The sequence below is a fragment of the Actinia tenebrosa genome, unplaced genomic scaffold, assembly GCF_029948245.1.
Source record: "Actinia tenebrosa isolate PJP-AT-01 unplaced genomic scaffold, QUT_ActTen_1.0 PGA_scaffold10__47_contigs__length_13832649, whole genome shotgun sequence".
Classification (NCBI taxonomy): domain Eukaryota; kingdom Metazoa; phylum Cnidaria; class Anthozoa; order Actiniaria; family Actiniidae; genus Actinia; species Actinia tenebrosa.
In genome coordinates, this window is record NW_028292570.1 from 5,025,843 (window position 1) to 5,045,237 (window position 19,395).

At 36.8% G+C, this 19,395-nt stretch overlaps 3 protein-coding genes and 1 long non-coding RNA gene across 9 annotated transcripts in view; 2 read left to right on the forward strand and 2 right to left on the reverse strand.

Annotated features, from left to right (window-relative positions):
• The window catches only part of LOC116290547 (uncharacterized), a 32,646-nt gene that overhangs the window by 3,073 nt on the left and 10,178 nt on the right, over positions 1–19,395 (forward strand). Inside the window, exons 1-3 of one of the 4 annotated variants that reach the window (XM_089026602.1) lie at positions 954–1,554; positions 16,462–16,548; positions 19,224–19,326. In XM_089026602.1, the coding sequence (XP_088882728.1) occupies positions 16,525–16,548; positions 19,224–19,326 (127 nt within the window). In that variant the 5' untranslated portion in view covers positions 954–1,554; positions 16,462–16,524. Of the gene's footprint in view, positions 1–953; positions 1,555–2,868; positions 3,246–16,461; positions 16,549–19,223; positions 19,327–19,395 lie in introns of those variants that run through there. The other 3 variants (XM_089026600.1, XM_089026603.1, XM_089026601.1) reach the window with 3 other exon arrangements.
• Positions 2,135–13,111, reverse strand: LOC148912825 (uncharacterized). 2 transcript variants are annotated; one of them, XR_016119138.1, is made up of 3 exons: positions 12,989–13,111; positions 4,554–4,893; positions 2,135–3,432 (listed from the first exon to the last, which is right to left on the reverse strand). It is a non-coding gene; the product is annotated as an uncharacterized LOC148912825 (long non-coding RNA). The 2 variants fall into 2 exon arrangements; XR_016119139.1 differs by lacking the exon at positions 12,989–13,111 and having other exon boundaries at positions 4,370–5,449.
• On the forward strand, positions 5,506–7,730 carry LOC148912826 (uncharacterized). Of its 2 annotated transcripts, XM_089026841.1 has the most exons (3): positions 5,506–5,796; positions 6,076–6,222; positions 6,305–7,730. In XM_089026841.1, the coding sequence occupies exons 1-3, from the start codon at positions 5,781–5,783 to the stop codon at positions 7,639–7,641; spliced, it is 1,500 nt and encodes a 499-aa protein (XP_088882967.1). In that variant the 5' UTR covers positions 5,506–5,780; the 3' UTR covers positions 7,642–7,730. The 2 variants fall into 2 exon arrangements, 1 of the variants encoding a protein (XP_088882967.1); XR_016119194.1 differs by lacking the exons at positions 6,076–6,222; positions 6,305–7,730 and adding an exon at positions 5,997–6,046.
• Positions 7,451–10,316, reverse strand: LOC148912827 (uncharacterized). Its single transcript, XM_089026840.1, has 3 exons — positions 9,633–10,316; positions 9,341–9,504; positions 7,451–9,149 (listed from the first exon to the last, which is right to left on the reverse strand). Exons 1-3 carry the CDS (start codon positions 9,846–9,848, stop codon positions 7,967–7,969), a joined length of 1,563 nt encoding a protein of 520 aa, XP_088882966.1. The 5' UTR covers positions 9,849–10,316; the 3' UTR covers positions 7,451–7,966.

Consider the following 19,395-nt stretch of genomic DNA (forward strand, 5'->3'; position numbering starts at 1 on the left):
CCTAACCAACATCCATGCCCATTTGGGTGCTTTTGTCTGCTCTGTATAGACCTTGCCAAAATTTTGCACTTAGCCACCTGGTCCCGGTTGTACAAAGCCTGGATAGTGCTATCTGGTGGATAAATCCTTATCCATTGGATCATAAGTCGATGCTGTTTATCCACTGGATAGGATTTATCTATTGTTCTATAATACTGTCTGAGGGGGCACGGTTCATGTCCTTTGAGCTGATATAAACGGTAATTAACCGTAGCGGCCGGCTATTGCCGACAAGGGCAACCCACTTCCGAGTTCCGAGTTGACTTCCAATTTTGAGTTCCGGTCTATTGCATCAGACATAAGCTTACATTTTGAATAGAGTGCATTCAGTCTCACTGTTGAATAGTTAGATAAATTTATCTAACTTAGAGATCTATTTAGTTGACGTCACCTAAAATAGTAAAAGCGCGCCAAATAACGGTCATGCTAATCCGGGGGGGTTGTTTTACCAGAGAATGAGTGAATAGACATTCATTCTATCATCATTTCTCCCCCTGATCTCAGTAGCGGTTTACTCGTAGTTTCAAATTTAGGTGACGTCAGCTAAAATAGTAAATAAGTTATCTAATTTAGTTGACGTCACCTATTCAACAGGGAGACTAAAAACACTCTATCAAAATGATCTTTTGCAAATAAACCTCAAGCAAATGGTGAATATTGGGCTCCCTGTGGAAATACCTGGACTTTGGCATCGTGGTTTGTCAATATTGGGCTTCCTTTATGAAACGGATAGATCAGCTTCAGTCCGACCTTCTACAGTCGATCCCAAAAACGTTGTCCAAGTGAAAAGAGGTTTATAGGACAATAGATGTCACGTGTCTCATTAAATATTCAGTTTTACGCGCGTGGATTTTTAAAATTAGCATACTGATGCAAAAGTAAATTACAGTATTGAAAACTGAATCTGAAAGATGCCGCGGGCTTTCTCGGCTGATTTAAGGTGGAGAATGGTATACCAACATTTGTTTTATGCAAAAACATACCAGGAGATAGCCGCTAATCTGTTTGTAAGTCCTGAAACGGTCAAACGGACGTATGGTAAGAAGGTATGGTACGTGCAGATTGGTTTGCTCATTACTCATTACTCAGTCTTGCAGAACGTCCTCTAAGTCTGGTAAGGCTTTCACTAGCTCAGAACTTAGCTCTGAAACGGTCTCTAACACTGGAAAATTGGGTAAACTTCTTACAACGTAGCTAGACTTCTTCTTGGAGTCCAAAACCCGAACTTCTAAAGTCGAAAGAACTTGTTTTGAATTACCCGCCGTCGACATTTTCTGCCACGCATGTGATGCAGCACGTTCAGATTCCTATTTCCACACGCGCGTAAAACTGAATATTTAATGAGACACGTGACATTTATTGTCCTATAAACCTCTTTTCACTTGGACAACGTTTTTGGGATCGACTGTATAATGAATCTGTATCTTTAGACTGCCAAATTGGAGGTTTCTTTTGAAGGCTATAAAGAAAGAACGCTCGACAACGTTACTAAATTGGGAATTGGATTCACTGGAAGTAAGTAGGCGATAACAAAAAGTTGTTACACGCTGCATGATTCGCGAAACAAAAGCTTTTCCCACCCTAATAGTTGTACGTCGGTTAGTGTGTAGTCCTTTGGCTGCTATTCTTTATATTTTTTGCTTCATCCTTCGTTTTATACTCTAGAACGTATTGCTTAAGACCAAGTCTTATTATTGTGCAATCTATTGGTTCAATCGTGTCTGGAATTGCTATCAAAGAAATTCGGAAACGCTCAGCTCTGTGGGGTACGCTTTATACTTGTCTTTACTGTACTGTGCGAATGTTACCATGTATTTCGCAAGCTTTTTTGACGTCCACAAGTTTGGAGTTACAAATAAAAAGTAACAGCACTGAAAGGAAAACATCATCCTTTTGAGCTCCTTTTCTGAAGTACGATATTTCGACTACATTTACATGGAAGTAATTATTTATTTATAGTTCATTATATCAATGAGGTTTACTAGCATGCTTTCGGATCATAAACAAGCTTCAACCATATTTCCTACGAGATAGCTTTTCTTCCTTAGGATATTGGACAACGTATTTGACTCTAAGCAAAGCATTGCAACAGAACTATTTAAACTAGAATTTTATCAGCAGAAGTCATGGTAGAGACAAACCCGGCTGGCAATCGTTTCACATGACCATAGCACAGCTAGAACATTACAGATAGCAGAGGTTAAAACTGACCGTGTTTCATATAAGGAAGGCAACAATAATCTACCTAGTTTTTCCCCCCAACTAAACATTTTATGGTCACCAGTCCCGTTCATGGAATAGATATTCAAACAACTTATGATTGTTATCACTTTTAGAGTGCAAATCCCAGAGTATACGCGTCTTATATAAGTCTTGTCGATTGTATTTTCGTTTCAGTGTTTATACTTCTTTGAACTGATTATCTGTGTTTATTATTCAACAAATAGTGTTCTTCAAAATATTATTGAGTACTACGATAGACATTTATTGTCTACAGTATCTCACTTTGTCTATGTAGTAATGTAGTTTTTATCTGGTAAAGAGAAGTTTTTCTTTAGTGTCCATGTGACTATTTATACACGTTGACTAATATGATTTCATGGGTTGAATTCCTTCACTTTATTTATATGCTTTATTATCTCGAGAAATACTTCATGTCCGGCAGTCGTGAATGCTTCTAAAAATCCACAGCAGTTATTTTATAGTCAAGTGAAAGCGAGATATCTTTGTTTATGTTTTAAAAAACGGTTTCTGATCGACGTGGTCAGTCGAGGTCGAGGTGTCAAAGTTCTTTCGACGTTTGGAACAGTGATGTGACACTTATTCATGTTTTGTAAGCTGAGCCGGTCAAATCTTTAGAAACTACTCCGGCAGTAGGAGAAAAATTAGAAAAATTCACAGCAAATTAGTTATTTACTCAAGGCTTTTAAAAATCTAACTTTCAATTGATTTAATATATCTGTTGTGTTAAATTTTTCAGTCATCTGCCATGAAGTTTTTCAGTCGAGTGACATGAAGAATTTCCTAAGCGTTGTGTCCTGCACATTCAACACACATTCGAACCCTGAACAACCTCTGGGTTTATATAAAAGTCTGGGCACGGGCTATTTAACAGATTAAATTGGAATTTAGAAAGAAATCAGAAGACTCTTGAGAAAAATCCTTGTATCGAGGGCCGAAAGACCTAACCATTTTTGCATGTGATGGTGAGTACTTGTATGGGTTTTGAGAGAAACGGCAATCCGTTGTTTCATATGATTTTGTATAACTTCATATAGATATTGTACTAGACCATGCAGAATACTCATTCGAAGACGACCCAAGCCCAGATCCACAACCAATTTATTATGGAAACCTTGATGAGTGATTTTAAAGTTCATGTGATGTTTTGACCTGAAACAGAAATTGATACGTTTCAGACAGACTGGCATGTCAATGTTTGAAAACAAATTATCAAAGACATAAAATAATCCTATCTTAAATAAAACTAAAGTTGAGAGATCATAGGAGTCAGACAATGAAATGATTCCTATGAAATCAGTTACCCCTGTTTTCACTGGAGAGAGAAACTCTTCCAGTGCCCGACGTTCGTTGCTAGTAATAATATTTTCATTTTTCGTAATATTTTCATTTTTCCGAGTACTTCGATAAATCGAAACACCTCGTACCGGAAGCCAGTCCCAGTCAGAAACATAATAAAGTCTGACAGCACACAACTATTTGGTTGTTGACAGCTATTTTCATAAACATGCGACCTTGGTGCTTTTGAGTTGCACGCTGAAATTTGGTTTTCCGCTGCCGTCAATCAAACCTAAACAGTCAGTACCTTTCATATTCTTGACTGGCGGCAGTGAAAAACCAAATTTCAGGCCCTATAACACGAGCCATTTTTTCTTGCAACTTGCAATGCGATGCTGAGGAAAGCACAGCATTCAAGTTGCATCAACTTGCAACGCAAGTACGGTATTGCATTGTGCAAGAAAAAATGTCCTTCTGTAGTTCATAGTAGTAAATTCAAATTCTACTGGGCAAAAAAAGAGGCTTGTTCACTGTATTTAGAAATAAATGAAATTAAAAATACATTCAATCCAAGCTTTCGCACTTAGTATCGGTCCATCTTGGAATAAATAAACGAGTTGATTTACAGTCTAATAAAAAATTAGCGATAATTATGTGCATGTTTTACAAAAATTGCAAAGAGTGAAAAGTCCTAGGTAAACACTTCGGCTCTGATGAGTCATACATATTGTGTATTCATATTGTGTATTGTGTATCCTATTGGGCACTCTTAGTCCCAACGGGATTAATGAACGCTTTATTTTCAACTAACCTTTTCTTTTATCTTTTGATTGTTTGTTTTTGTTTCCTTGCCTACCTTGCTCTCATTGGTTTCTTTTGTCTTATTCTATCATATATTCACTCCTTTCTACCACTTCTTTCTCTTTTACTCCGACGAAGGACTAGCGTCCGAAACGTCAGTAAGTTTTTTCATCTTTTCACGGTGTATAATTTACCTTTTCATCATTACTGTTTCATTAGAAACACCGACGCAGCTCACACTAGTTTTTAGCTAGTTATATCTCTGTGTATTCAGCTGTGGCTTGAGTCCTTTAATAAGCAGCATCGCATAGATAAGACAATGTAATTGGCTCTTGCTTTAAATCGATCTTCAAGGGTTGTAGGCACCACACTTTTGCAAGCCGTGAATCGATGTTTGAATGCCTGTGTTCGTTGATACTGACTTTGATCATAGTTAATAGAGGGGAATGGTTATGAAACCTATTGTTATAGGTCTCTGTTCGCTTTTGATGTTGAACCGGTCTTGACAGTGCACAATGTTTGATTTATGCTCATCTGAAATTGCAAAATAAGTAAACATAAATTTTGTCTATATGGGATTGTTGTAAGGAACATTCAAATATCTCTAATAAATCTTTAAGTATTTGGAACTAGCAGACAAAAGAAAGATTTTGGTCTGTTCACTCGGCCATTGCCAACGATGGTAAAACAATGGTAAAACCAAGGGCGCTAGGGCAAAAATTGGTGGTTTTTTAGCCGTTAGACTCCGTTATATTAGTGTTTTTTAGCCGTTAGAAACTGTTTAAACTGTTACTTATCTGCTCTGTTATGTGCTGGCTTGATTTATTCCGTTTTCCCGTCTATATACGCCAAAAATACTGCTGTGACCAACGGTCCAATCGTATGTAACGAACTACTGTATCCTATACCTGCCCCGTGACCGCTTACGTTAGCGTACGGTACGCGTCGGTTAATAAGTTAAGAGTAGATGTCAGCAAAAATCAAACAAAATCGAAATTTTCTGGCAACAGTCAAAAAATCGATTTCGCTTATATTCAAGTATAAGGTAGACATATAGCCAAAACAAATCGTGGTATGCTTCGTTTTTAGAAATATGGCTTTATTTCCGAGAAAAACGAGGAAAACCAATTTGTGCATAATAGGCCCTTTGCAGCTAGTGGTCACGTGCTTGGATACCGCTTAGCAACACAAAACTGGAGAGCAAGCCTTCCAGTAAACAAAAGTTGTAATAGGTCAAGCACGCGTGGTTTTATACGATAGTTTCATCGTTCAAAACGCTTAATCCTTTTGCCCTATCTACAAACACAGTAAGATAATCTTAAATTCTCTCCTTTGGACTCGATTTTTGGTTCGAAGTAACGATATTCTTCGCGTTATCGCGAAAAAATTGTCACCGCCGGCCCGCTCGACGGCTGAAAAACATGGCGACTTCGCAAGGTATGTACTTCAAAACTCTCCTTTTTTTTGGTTTCTTTTCAATTATTGGACTTCTAAAATCTCTAAAATAACAGTTTAGATTGTGAATGGTGATCGATTGTAATTGGACGGCATTTTAATGGACGATTTGTTTATTTTTTGTGAGAGTGATTCCACGTCTAAAGTCAAGACTAACCCATGTTTACATATATTCGCTGTAGATGTTAGAACTCCCGACGAGCCATCACATACCAAGAAAAATTCTTCGTACTGATATTTTTATATTTATTTTTGTTTTAGATGAAGTAGAAACTCAAGACATCTCTATCTTTCCTTCCCTCACCTTCGATGATGTAGGGAGCTACGCTATAGAGAAGTCTGGCTGCACAAGCACTTCGAAAGCGTACAAATTTATGGCGGAACCAGGCTATTTACATGACGTTAAAGGTACTTGATAGCCAAAATGTTTTTTCTATTTCATTATGATATGAATGGCAGACAATTCACACTAATTTTTCCAATTTTTTAGTGATATATACCGACCAGTGCGTGAGAGTTAAATGCAAGTGTTACCGCTCAATGAGGAAGTCTGAACCACCGCACATTTTAGAGGTGTCAGTCCAGAACAACAATTTGACATTGCTGTCTGGGCTGTGCTCATGTGTAGCCGGGGCAGGTGGATACTGCCATCATGTGATCGGGCTTCTTTACTATTTAGCCCTTCTTAAGCAACTGGGACATCGGACATTGCCTGATGAGCTAACATGTACCAGCATGAAGCAGCGTTGGAGCATACCTAGAGGATCCAAAATCGCACAAAAAGAAATACAAGACGTGCTAGTGAAAAAAACCCAACTTGGCGCTTCGTACAGTAGATATATCAAGAGTAATTTGTATTCCCCATCTACCCAGTATCCTACCCTCACAAAAGAGCACTTTAATGGCTTCCAACCACCTTATCCTCTCTTTACAACCATTCTGCCCAATCAAGATCAACTTGGCAATATCCCATTTGTACAGAGCAAGTTTGGAAATGTCCCAAAAGGCTGTGTCCTGTCATATCAACAAAAGATGTCAACTGACTACATCATAAATGATTTTACTTGCACTTCTTTCCCAGAGCTTCCCCTCTCAAGTGCAGAGGACAGATTTAATAACAATGTGTCAATCTGTCTTGACAGTCGTCAACAATCTATATTTGGAACATTGTCTGTGACAACAGAGTCATCACTGAGAGTGCAGCAGCAAACAGTCACTCAAAGTCAGAGTGATGTATGGCACCTGCTCAGAAAAAAAAGGGTAACAGCAAGCAAATTTGGCATTGTCGCTCGCCGGGTGTCACATTTTGACACCCTTGTCAATCAGCTAAACCCCACCAGATTTGTACAAACTGCAGCAATGAGAAGAGGCATTGAACTTGAACCACATGCTGCCATGGTCTATGCTAGCAATGCAAAGGGTGGAAGAGTAAACCTCTTCCCATCTGGGCTGATTGTCCACCCAAAGTGCCCATGGCTAGGTTGTAGCCCAGACAGGAAAGTTTATGACCTTGATGCCGTAAATAATGGTCAGAATCCCTTTGGCTTGTTAGAAATAAAGGTCGTTAAAGAGGGGGAAACATCATTTGACAATGTGAGGTATCTCACCAAGGACCAGAACACTAACCAGTACAAACTGAAAACAACAGACATTTATTATTACCAGATCCAGTGCCAGCTTGGACTCACAGGATTAGAATGGTGTGATTTTTTCAGTTACATTGACGAAAATTTGTTTGTTTGCTCTAGAATTAATTTTGATTCAGTGTTTTTCCAGCAAGCAAAGGACAAAGTTGATAGTTTTTTCTTCAATTACTATTTACATTAATACACTAAGATTTTTGTTGTTGTTCTCAAACCATGGCCAGATTTCTTATGATAACAAATATTATATTATTTTTATTAATGACAAATCAATTCATAATCTTAATTTATTTTTTATTATATTTATATCATATTAGTATTATATTTATTTGTGCTATTTAGATTTTGTGTTTGTTCATTAGTTTTTTTTTTTGAGTTTTCATTTACAAACAAATTGAAATAGTTACAAAAAGCAATCCAAGACACATGATAAACCAACCTGCATTAAAGATTATCTAATGGGTTATGTAAGCCACATTAATCATACATTCACCAACTTCTTACAGACACTATGCCTCATTATTACCATTGGATAAAATAAGTGGGCCTTGAAAATTTGTAAGGAGGCAGGCTACAGTATATAACTGATTGACTGAACCTAAAGTGGACAATGGCACATCTGAATCAAAAAAGTGGTACTCTTTGACTCTTCTTATTGCCCTCTCGACATGAATTCTAAGACTTGCTAGTGTCTTTGTTTTTTGAACATCTGCGGCAGAGAATTGTTCCTGACTTTCAAGAAACGGAGGAATATTTAACTCTACCCGCTTCTCCCTAAGTAAATCTTCAATGTCAAACCCTTTGTCTGCCATGACTGAATCACCAGGTTCTAACAAATCTAGAATGCCGCTGCACCTTGTGATTTCCTTATCACTAATCCCCCCTGTGTAAAGGCTAGAAACGAAGCTAATAGCTCCATTAGGGGTAATGCCTATCAAACCCTTGAGTGTAGTATTACTCTTATAACTAGAATAAAGCTGCGACTGAAGTAGTAGGGAGGTAGGTGTTTGAACAAAAATCTCTGTACAATCTAAAATGACACGTGTGCTTGCATAAAGCTTTTTAAAACCTTCTGGCATAAACCTATCAACATCTTGCCTTGAAGGCCAGATCACTTGACTACCAAGAAGAAAATACAAAAAATTAGTCCATGTGATCAATTTCCTGCAAACTGACGATTTATGTATTCGGAACCTATGAGCTAAATCCTGTCCGAATAGACCTAGTTTGAGGCGTACACAAAACATAAACAATTCATCCACAAGAAGCATATTTCTTGAGTCTGGTCTACTTTCTCTTTCTCCAGAGGCATAACAATATGTCATTTGTGCAGCACATGGCTGCAAAAACTTAAAAAAGAACTGAATATGTAAATAGGATGGGAAACCTGTATAAAATCTTATGATCTCATTGTCTGTGCCAAATCTCTCAAGCCCAAATTTATTAAGTGCTAATTGTTCTGCAGCTTGCCTCTTAATGTCCTCAATTTCTTTTGCAGCTTCAACTTTAACCCTTTTTATTTCAGTGAGGGCAGCTGCAGTTTCATTTCTACTTTGTTCAAGTTGCTTTTGTGCATCTTGGAACTGTGCTCTGAGTGACTGGACTTGTGCTTGTAGGTCATCCATGCTGAAGGTTGTAGAAGTGCTGGGACTATTATCTTCATTGTCATCACTTTCATCTGTCTGAGTGTCTCTGTAAAAAGGTTTTGAAATTATGATGACACTCAGTTCACACTCAGTTCACACTAAATAAAAAATTATAAAAGACTAAATTATTAAAATTATAAAATTATTTTGGTTTAAACCAAAATAAACATCAAGTACAATTCCATCAGTCAAGTCTAAATGAAATGTATTGAAGTAGAAATATGTGATATTCATTACCTATCTACTTGTCGAATTATCTTTCTTCTTGCTTTGGATTTGGTTGACCAGTCAAAGATTGATGGTACAGCTTCTCTTTTTAGCAACTGACGTTCAGAATCAGTGGGAGGATTGTAATCTTCCTCAGTGAAGTGTTTTGAGCACACTCTGGTACTTTTGTTAACCTATTATAAATCAAATGTCCTTTTAATAACAATGTAACTGTATTCAACTATTTTTATCTTCATTACAGTTTTTTAAAGATCCACAGGCAATTCGTATTGTGCATTGATATTGTTAGATTCCTATATACCTTGAAGTGTGGGCCCACATCTCTTCGTATCTTCACCAGCCATTCCTTTTTCAATTGCTCATCCCTTGCACGGCCTGGTAAGCGGTGAAACTTTAAATCAGGATGATATCGAGAATCTCCGTTACACAAGGGAACACAACAATGGTACGAAGAATTTTTCTTGGTATGTGATGGCTCGTCGGGAGTTCTAACATTACAGCGAATATATGTAAACATGGGTTAGTCTTGACTTTAGACGTGGAATCACTCTCACAAAAAATAAACAAATCGTCCATTAAAATGCCGTCCAATTACAATCGATCACCATTCACAATCTAAACTGTTATTTTAGAGATTTTAGAAGTCCAATAATTGAAAAGAAACCAAAAAAAAGGAGAGTTTTGAAGTACATACCTTGCGAAGTCGCCATGTTTTTCAGCCGTCGAGCGGGCCGGCGGTGACAATTTTTTCGCGATAACGCGAAGAATATCGTTACTTCGAACCAAAAATCGAGTCCAAAGGAGAGAATTTAAGATTATCTTACTGTGTTTGTAGATAGGGCAAAAGGATTAAGCGTTTTGAACGATGAAACTATCGTATAAAACCACGCGTGCTTGACCTATTACAACTTTTGTTTACTGGAAGGCTTGCTCTCCAGTTTTGTGTTGCTAAGCGGTATCCAAGCACGTGACCACTAGCTGCAAAGGGCCTATTGACCCTCTGAGAGAGCCAAAATATCATCCAACTTCGAGTGCCTCGCGTGCCTTGACAAAAATATGTATGGACTTGAGTATTGAAAAACTTTTTTTAACATTGTCTTGGCTTTAAATCTGTGAAATTTTATTATTTTCCAATAAATCTATGTTGGCGAAAAATTTTTTATTACCAAGTTACTTTGATAAGTCATCAAATATAAAGAACTTTCAAAAAATATTTAAACCATGTGCTATATAAAATAAAAGGTCGATATTTAGAATTTGAGAAGTTAAAACAATGTTCTAATCGTGAGTAAAGTGATTGTTTTGGGTATTTTGTTCTGCGACGAGTAATGGAGATTTAAAATTGGAGAAATTTCGAAGAAAAAGCGGCCGTTTGGTACGATCAAATAAATTTAAAATATTTCCTTAAAGAGCAAAATATTAAAAAAAATGCAAACTACTAGCTTGAAATACTATAAAACTACATAGTTTGAAAAGATGGATTAATAAAATTAAAATTATCCACAATAAAGGAGCATTTTTTCAGAGTCAAGTGCTTTTACTAACAACAATAGCGTTGCGTTACCCAAAGTTCGTGAACGCGCGGCATTCTAAAAGAAGTGGGTGTGGCCTTTGATGCTACCGCGTCACACCTTTACATGTCACGTTCGTATTGACAAAGACGAATTCTCCTGAAAATATCCTTATACGTTCTAGCTTCTTTAGAAGTAGGCTTTATTGGACCATAAAGGATATTAATATACAGTCATTATCAATCATTACGCTTTAAAAAAATAAAATATGAAAGTAAAATCCGTATATCGCTGGCTGATAAACGATTTTTAGAACAGTCACCATTAAACGTATTCGTAAAGTAGAGCAATTTTCTCCAACTTTAAACCCTTATTACTCGTCGCAGATCAAAATACCCAAAACAATCACTTTACTCACGATTAGAACATTGTTTTAACTTCTCAATTTCTAAATATCGACCTTTTATTTTATATAGCACATGGTTTAAATATTTTTTGAAAGTTCTTTATATTTGATGACGTGTCAAAGTAACTTGGTAATAAAAAATTTTTCGCCAACATAAATTTATTGGAAAATAATAACATTTCCCAGATTTAAAGCCAAGACAATGTTAAAAAAAGTTTTTCAACAATCAAGTCCATACACATTTTTGCAAAGGCACGCGAGGCACTCGAAGTTGGATGATATTTTGGCTCTCTCAGAGGGTCAATTATGCACAAATTGGTTTTCCTCGTTTTTCTCGGAAATAAAGCGATATTTTGGCAAATGAAGTATACCACGGTTTATATCGCATCAAGGTCTTCCTAATACTAAAATATGAGTAAATTCGATTTTTCGACTGTTGCCGGCGTATGTTCGATTTTTGCTGACATCCTCTCTTAATAAGTTAATCCAAATCCCCTAGAATAACCAAAAATGAACAGGGGTAGGAAAAGAAAGGCCAATCTATTGTTCTCTCGTCTGCTCGTGTAATAGGATTAAAGTGAAAGGTACGGTGGCAATTTGTTTACTCAGCGATGACAGATGTGTAACCAACGAAACCTAACGAACCAACTTCGAATCCAGCCGAACTGGCCTCGGCCAAACTCGAACCCCGACTTATGACCCAAACAATCTTTTCCAATGACAGCCCCCGGCCGTGACCTTTAGCAACGTTCACGTGTCGTGTTAGATGGTACCTCTCTAATCCGCTTAATGCTTTCCCAGGACGTCTTTGATAATTTTGAACGATTACCAATAATACAATGAACCTTAAAATGCATTTCGAAAGTTATTTCTAAGACATTCTTTGTATCGAAAAGATTCCAGACATATGGTACTAATTTTGAAATAGGATCCACTGTTTGGAAATCCCAACCGCAGTTGTCTGACGACTGTTAGAATCCATTCGCTCAAGATGCAAAATTGTATTCCGCAGCAATCGCTTTTACTAGCAATTACTTATACAGCGGACAGCCATAATACTAAGAGAAGGTACAGTTATTATTAATGATTCGTGGAGTCAGTTCGAATGGAACTGGTTTTTTAAAACTGTTTGTAATTTACAGCCATAGCGAAACCTATCCTGAATTTAAATGCAAACGGTAAAGGTCACGGCCGGGGGCTGTCATTGGAAAAGATTGTTTGGGTCATAAGTCGGGGTTCGAGTTTGGCCGAGGCCAGTTCGGCTGGATTCGAAGTTGGTTCGTTAGGTTTCGTTGGTTACACATCTGTCATCGCTGAGTAAACAAATTGCCACCGTACCTTTCACTTTAATCCTATTACACGAGCAGACGAGAGAACAATAGATTGGCCTTTCTTTTCCTACCCCTGTTCATTTTTGGTTATTCTAGGGGATTTGGATTAACTTATTAACTTATTAACCGACGCGTACCGTACGCTAACGTAAGCGGTCACGGGGCAGGTATAGGATACAGTAGTTCGTTACATACGATTGGACCGTTGGTCACAGCAGTATTTTTGGCGTATATAGACGGGAAAACGGAATAAATCAAGCCAGCACATAACAGAGCAGATAAGTAACAGTTTAAACAGTTTCTAACGGCTAAAAAACACTAATATAACGGAGTCTAACGGCTAAAAAACCACCAATTTTTGCCCTAGCGCCCTTGGTTTGAGTAAATAGACAACCCTTCGTTGACTTACCAATGGAGGCTTCTTTCTGATGGTCTTCAAGATTAAGTCGTCCTGCATCCTCTTAATCATAAAAAGAGTTAATAAGGTTTGTACGATTTTTGAACCAAGATTTCTTTCCCGGTAAGTCATCTTAATCAGCGAATCAGCAGATTTTTGATCTATAAAGGGTAAGACAAATCGGGTATTATGAATGATATTTGGTTTATCGAAATAATGGTTATCCTGCCGGGCACTGTCAGATTGTTGTGTTGATTGGCATGGGTCTCCCCTTGGACAACTGTTGGCCAACCTTTTAGCGTGTTTTGTGGAAGAAGATTTTGAAAATGAAATGCCACAATTTTATACAAAAGACATGTTGATGACACGCTAAAAACTACACTAAACGAACTTTCTGCTCAGGCTTTATCAAGCACCCTTCCATACCTTACAAAGATTTATTATGTCAGCTGCTATATGGGCCAAGAAAACTTAAGGTTACTGGAGATCGTCAGTCGTATGTATTTCGTTTAAGACTCTCTCTACGCAACACGTTAACCCATAAAACTATATATCGTTTTAAAGGTCATATGTTAAAGATTTCGAAAATGATATTGTTTGATAGTGATTTTCTAATTTGGAACAATGCCAATGAGCCTTAAACACAAATCGGGCACGTTCCGTAGAGGTGAATTAATGGACATGGCGTTAGCCCGTATAGCCACGAAAATAACTTTACTCTGTGAATAAGCAAAATATAAACTACGAAAGGTTGTGAGCGATTTTTGATATTTTGTTTCTTTAAAAAGTCATTGAGTTTTAAAGTCGAAACGTCTAAAATTTTCATTGTCGGTTGACGTTTTACCGCATAGAAGAGGAAAGACTCAAAACTGTTTAACGTGTTGCGTCGACAAATTTATTTACATTTGTATGTCTGGGGGTATACGTTATACGCTTTAGGGTTACTATGAAAGTAAAGGTCCTCTTTACAGTGCTGGTATTAGTTTTTAATTTAACTCATTTCAATTTTCGGCCGCCATTTTGGCAAAGGGCCTTTTCTACAGAAAACACGTCGATAAATAGTCGTTGACAAGCTAACAGTTACTACTATTAGATCTGAATAGTCGATTGTGAGCACTTTAGCTTTTGTTTTATTAGTTACAGTCTAAGTATTTTGTCACTGTTAGTATGTATAGCCCCCTAGGAGTTTTTGTATGCTTTTTTTAATCCTTAGTCATGGTTGGTGCTCAAAGTCGGTCCCGTCACACACAGCTGTAAGTTCTTTTTTCCTTATATCTTATACTCATTAATTATTCATTAGGTCATCGGCCAACCAGGGCTTCTTATTTGTACCACGTGCAGTAGTTTGAAACCCCCATTACGCCTTGGCATTTGAAATTCCACTCGGATTTTGAAACTCCAATAGAATACAGCAACTCGTCTTAGTATATTATATTTCTTTTGTTGTAACAGTAGTTAGCAGGTCGACATCAGCTTCAGCTGCCTTTAATTTATTTATGTATGTATGTCTGTCTGTCTGTATGATGGATGGATGGATAGATGGATAGATGGATGTATTTGAAACATTACTTCTTGCTCAATTTCGCAATTTCTTGTAGTTTTTTCATATTTATTGAGTCCCTTTATACTCACTTTTACATGCTTTTATTTTATTAATTACAATAAATAAATTTACAAAACCCAACGACCTGCTAATAGTAAAAACCAATCTAGGCAGGTCGAATGGTAAATTATTTACAAGTATAATACAATACAAATACAACAACTATAATGGATAAAATTTTACAGGTGTAAAAATAATTATGAGCATAAGTTAGTACAATCACTAATGGTACATTAGTAAACTTATGTGCTAACATTTAAATACGTATTGATAAGAAAAAAATGTCGAAAGAAAGAAAGGGAGGATCATGTTAAATTAATAAGAAAATTAACTCGTTTGTATAATCATTTGAGGGAAATCATCAATTATACATATTTACTAAGCTATTTATCTATTTGAAGTTTTTACCGTACGCTATGCGTACGAGTTTAGAATTAAAAAAAAAAAAAATCATGGGACATTTAGTACCAACATGTTTCAAACTGCAAAAAATTTCAAAAAAAAAAAAAAAAAAAAATCTTTAGCAAACGAATCATGCATGTGTCCTTATTCTGTTATGCAGAACTATTCAGTCCAAAAATAGGCGATTCTGGTCAACATCAATCTTATCCCATGATCAAGGCTTCAAAAAAAAATTTTTTCCCCGTACAGCACTTTATACATTATATTTACAATTTTTGGCTATTAACTGGAAGGTGCAGGAAAAAAACAACCCAAAGGGTTATAAGGAAGATTATTCTATATTACTATATAGAGGATATTACATAGGCGCGCGGAGATACGAAATTTATCTTCGAGTGTTGAAAAGATCTCTCACAAGTGAGCGCAGCGAACGAGTGAGAGATTTTCAACACGAGAAGATAAAATTCGTATCTCCAAGCGGCCATGTAATATTCTGTTTATTATATAATTATCAATGAAGTATGTTTTGGCTTTTTCAGGCAATTCTTTCCGTGTATTTTTGAATAGCCATCGCAATGGTGTTATCTTCACACGTGAAAATAACATGTTATTTTCACGTGTGAAGATATCAATTTTTCGAAATAGAGAAAAATAGATATTTCATCGGTAATTATATAATAAAATAAATTATTCTACATTGCTATGATATACCTTATTCTATATCACTATAATAAATCTTATTCTATATTATAATTAGTGAAATTAGTAATTAAATTTCCCCGAATAACGAGGGAAAACTTGTGGATAAAACAAAAATAGAATCTAAAAAGAAGTTGTCGTTTCCAATTTATCTTATGACTGAGCATGCGCAGATTTGAGAACGCGTCCCACATGGAAACCGTGCAGTAATATTATAAGTAGGATACGTTGTAATCGATTCAGTTGCAAGGGCATTGAGTTGTCGCTTAGGGAGACGAGGCATTGTCTTCTAAATTTCCCTCGTGCATAGAACACATGAAGGAAATTTAGAAGAGATATTTTTACGTTTAATTATTTAAACATTGAGGTCACCTCGCATGGGTCTCGTGTCCCGTTCGTGACTTTCCTTTCTGGGTAACTATTAGTTTTTTCTATTCAACACATTGTAATATTAGTTTCCCAATAAAGCTGTTAAAAAGAAAAAGAAAGAAAAAAAAAAAAGAAGTCCTTTGTCTTTTACTAAATTTCCCTACATTTAAAAGACAAAGAATAAAAGACAAAGGATTTCTTTGTCTTCTAAATTTCCCTCATGTTCTATGCATGCGGGAAATTCCAGTTTCTAAAGCCCTCGGAAGACAAAAGAATCCGAGGCGATCATGGTATTACTATAATAAATCTTTGAAAACGGAAGTTACCGCCGATCATTCAATCTACGGACGTCCAAAACAACCTGTTTGTGATACACTTTACTATCGTATATTCTCAGTTTTATATGTCTTAGTTTTGTTTCAACAGAAGCGCACGGTTTGCTCGAGAGGTTTGTTTGGGTGAGAGAATCTTAGCCATGGCCAAGAGACTTCCAATGTTGGTAAGATTATTTAATTGTTGTCACTAGTAAATTGAGTTATTCGTGTAAAGGTTGGTTATGTATTTTTCTATTAGCTCGTAGAATGAAATATATTGGACGGTTGTAGTGTGGTAGTGCTTTTGTTGATGCTGATGATTATGATAATGTTGATGAAGGTGGTAAAGATGACGCTAGTGTTGTTGATGATGGTAATAGTAATCTATACTCAGTGGTCTTCCTTCCACTCGTATGGGCTAAGGCATGGGCATTATGCCTCTGCGCTTGAGGAAAGGATACTACACCCATAGACAAAAGCCCAACACTTATAATCCATAACCTCAAAACTCCATCCCTTAAACTCCGTCCCTTAAACTGACCGATTCCACGAAAACATCAGAAATGTGATCATTGTTTTCTGCCAACCCTCGAGCCCGAAATGGTTTCCCGTTCGACTGCACCCAGGGGATGAACCTATCGGATTCTCGCCGGGGAGATGAAAGCCTTGCACGATTAGCGGGAGGATGCTAAAAGTGAAACAAAACGAGCGATACTTAAGGGAAACGCAATGAGGGAGAGGCCTAAGGGTTGACAGACTTATGCGCCCGTACGAAGACCGACAGGGAATAAGGCTCCCATTATAAGACTGTCAAACCTCGGAGCCGTAGGGCAATTTAACAGACGAATTTTATATGACGCATAACCATAACCCAGTCGGGTGTGATCTTATTGTGCTATAATTCAGCTTGAAGCTACTGCTTGAATGTAGGTATCTACCTGATAAATAAGATCAATTATATCACGACAAACCAAAAACTGACACTGAAAAGATTTAACGAAGCCATCATAAAAACGTGATAGCCTAGAGAAACTGCAGGCGTAAAACACAAAAGCTATGAATAACACCAAAACCCAACATATCATAACAAACGACTGGCGATGAAAAGATTCTTAAAGTGCTCATAAGCCTTTACACAATATTTTCAGAATTGATTCTTTAGATAGTGGATAGTTAATTGTGAAAATATTTCGTCATTTGAATGTCGGGTCTTTGGGATACGAAGGTTTATTTTCCCAATATGTTAATGACTATGACGTAACATAAGGGATCATTTAATATACAGCACTGCACTCGTTCTGGAATACAGTATTTTAAAAGCATCCCCCTTTTACTCGTGGCTCACGTAAAGGTTCTCACGAATTTATTTTCAAAAAACGTCCAGCGTTCAATATTAAAAATTGCCACAAAATAACTCAAATCCCTTATGTTACGTCATAGTCATTAACATATTGGAAATATAAACCTTCGTATCTCAAAGACCCGACTTTCATATGACGAATTATTTTCACAATCAATTATTCACTATCTAAAGAATCAATTCTGAAAATATTGTGTAAAGGCTTATAAGCACTTTAACGAAGCCAGCATAACAAAGTGCACGTGAAATAACAACAAACTCATAGCAAAAACTGCATGCGTAAAAACACAAAGGTCATGAATAAAGCTAAGCCAAACATCTCATGACAAACAAAAACTGGCTCTGAATAGATTTAACCAAGCCGGCATAACAAAGTGCACGTGAAATCACACCAAACGCATAGCAAAAGACTGCATGCGTAAAACACAAAAGTCATGAATAAAGCTAAGCCAAACATCTCATGACAAACAAAAATATTGAATAAAATTAAACCACGGAGAGCAGAATAAAACAAAACTGTCAAAAAGCAAGCATTGACAAAAAGCAATGAATAACGCTGAGCCAAATAGTTCATGACCAAACACAACTGGCACATATTTTAAAACGAACGGCCAGAAGTGACTTGAGTGGCAACCAAAATATAGCATAAGGTTATGACCAACAACTGACTAGCAAACATTACTATTAGAAAAATTTACTGCCATGGTAAGGAAAGTTGAGCTTGATAAAACAGCTAATCCTGCCACGAACATTAGCGAAACTCGGCAAGTATCGAAAAAACCCGACAAATTAATTAAAACAGAAATATTACCACAATAAGTTCTCCTTGTACTGGTGATGGGGGTCTTGGTCTGCGTTTTCCTGGTTTTGCTGGGCAATTATTGGATTTACTGGGAGTACGGGCGGAAACTTGTCCTTGTAGATTGTGCTTAGCCAACTAGGTTAAAATCATGCTACCGAAGAGGAACATACGTAGCAACTGGGTACACAACGTGGTTTCTCACTGTTTATATACTCGTGTGGCGAAAGACCGCTGAGTATATAGATTATTGTGATGACGATGATGTTGATATTGTTGATGATGAAAAAGATGATGATGCTGATGTTGATGATGATGATGTTGAAGATGATGTTGTTGATGATGAAGATGAAGAAGATTTTGATGATGATGATGTTGATGATGATGTTGATGTTGTTGATGATGATGTTGATGTTGTTGATGATGAAGAAGATGATGATGATGTTTATGTTGATGATGATGATGATGTTGTTGATGATGGTGATGATGGTGATGATGATGATAGCTGATGTTGATGCTATTGTTGATAATGTTGATGATTCTGATAATGATTATGATTTTGATTATTGTTGATGATGATGATCATGAAATGAAAAGGGTGATGATCATGATGATCATGATGGTGGTGGTTGTGATAATCATGATGATATTATAATAAATATATAACTATCATGACAAACGTCTTATTTCTTTTTGTCTAGAACGCCTTCCTGTTCCTCATTGGTACAGGAACTATTTTTTTTTTTTTTCTTATGGCTAGTACTTCCATAAAAGGGACATCTGTTTTCCGAAATTTTGTGACATGTGAGTATACTTGCTTCTTATTCGAGTGGTGTAGGCTACATGCCCAGGGAAATGTTGCGGGGCAGGGAG

Excerpts from the sequence above, each read along its gene's own strand:
- LOC148912826 (XM_089026841.1), top strand. Across the intron at positions 6,223-6,304 it reads CTATTTACATGACGTTAAAG|TGATATATACCGACCAGTGC; the intron begins GTACTTGATAGC and ends CCAATTTTTTAG.
- LOC148912827 (XM_089026840.1), bottom strand. The coding sequence starts at position 9,848 with ATGTTTACATATATTCGCTGTAATGTTAGAACTCCCGACGAGCCATCA. Across the intron at positions 9,505-9,632 it reads ATGTGGGCCCACACTTCAAG|GTTAACAAAAGTACCAGAGT; the intron begins GTATATAGGAAT and ends GATTTATAATAG. Across the intron at positions 9,150-9,340 it reads ATAATTCGACAAGTAGATAG|AGACACTCAGACAGATGAAA; the intron begins GTAATGAATATC and ends ACCTTTTTACAG.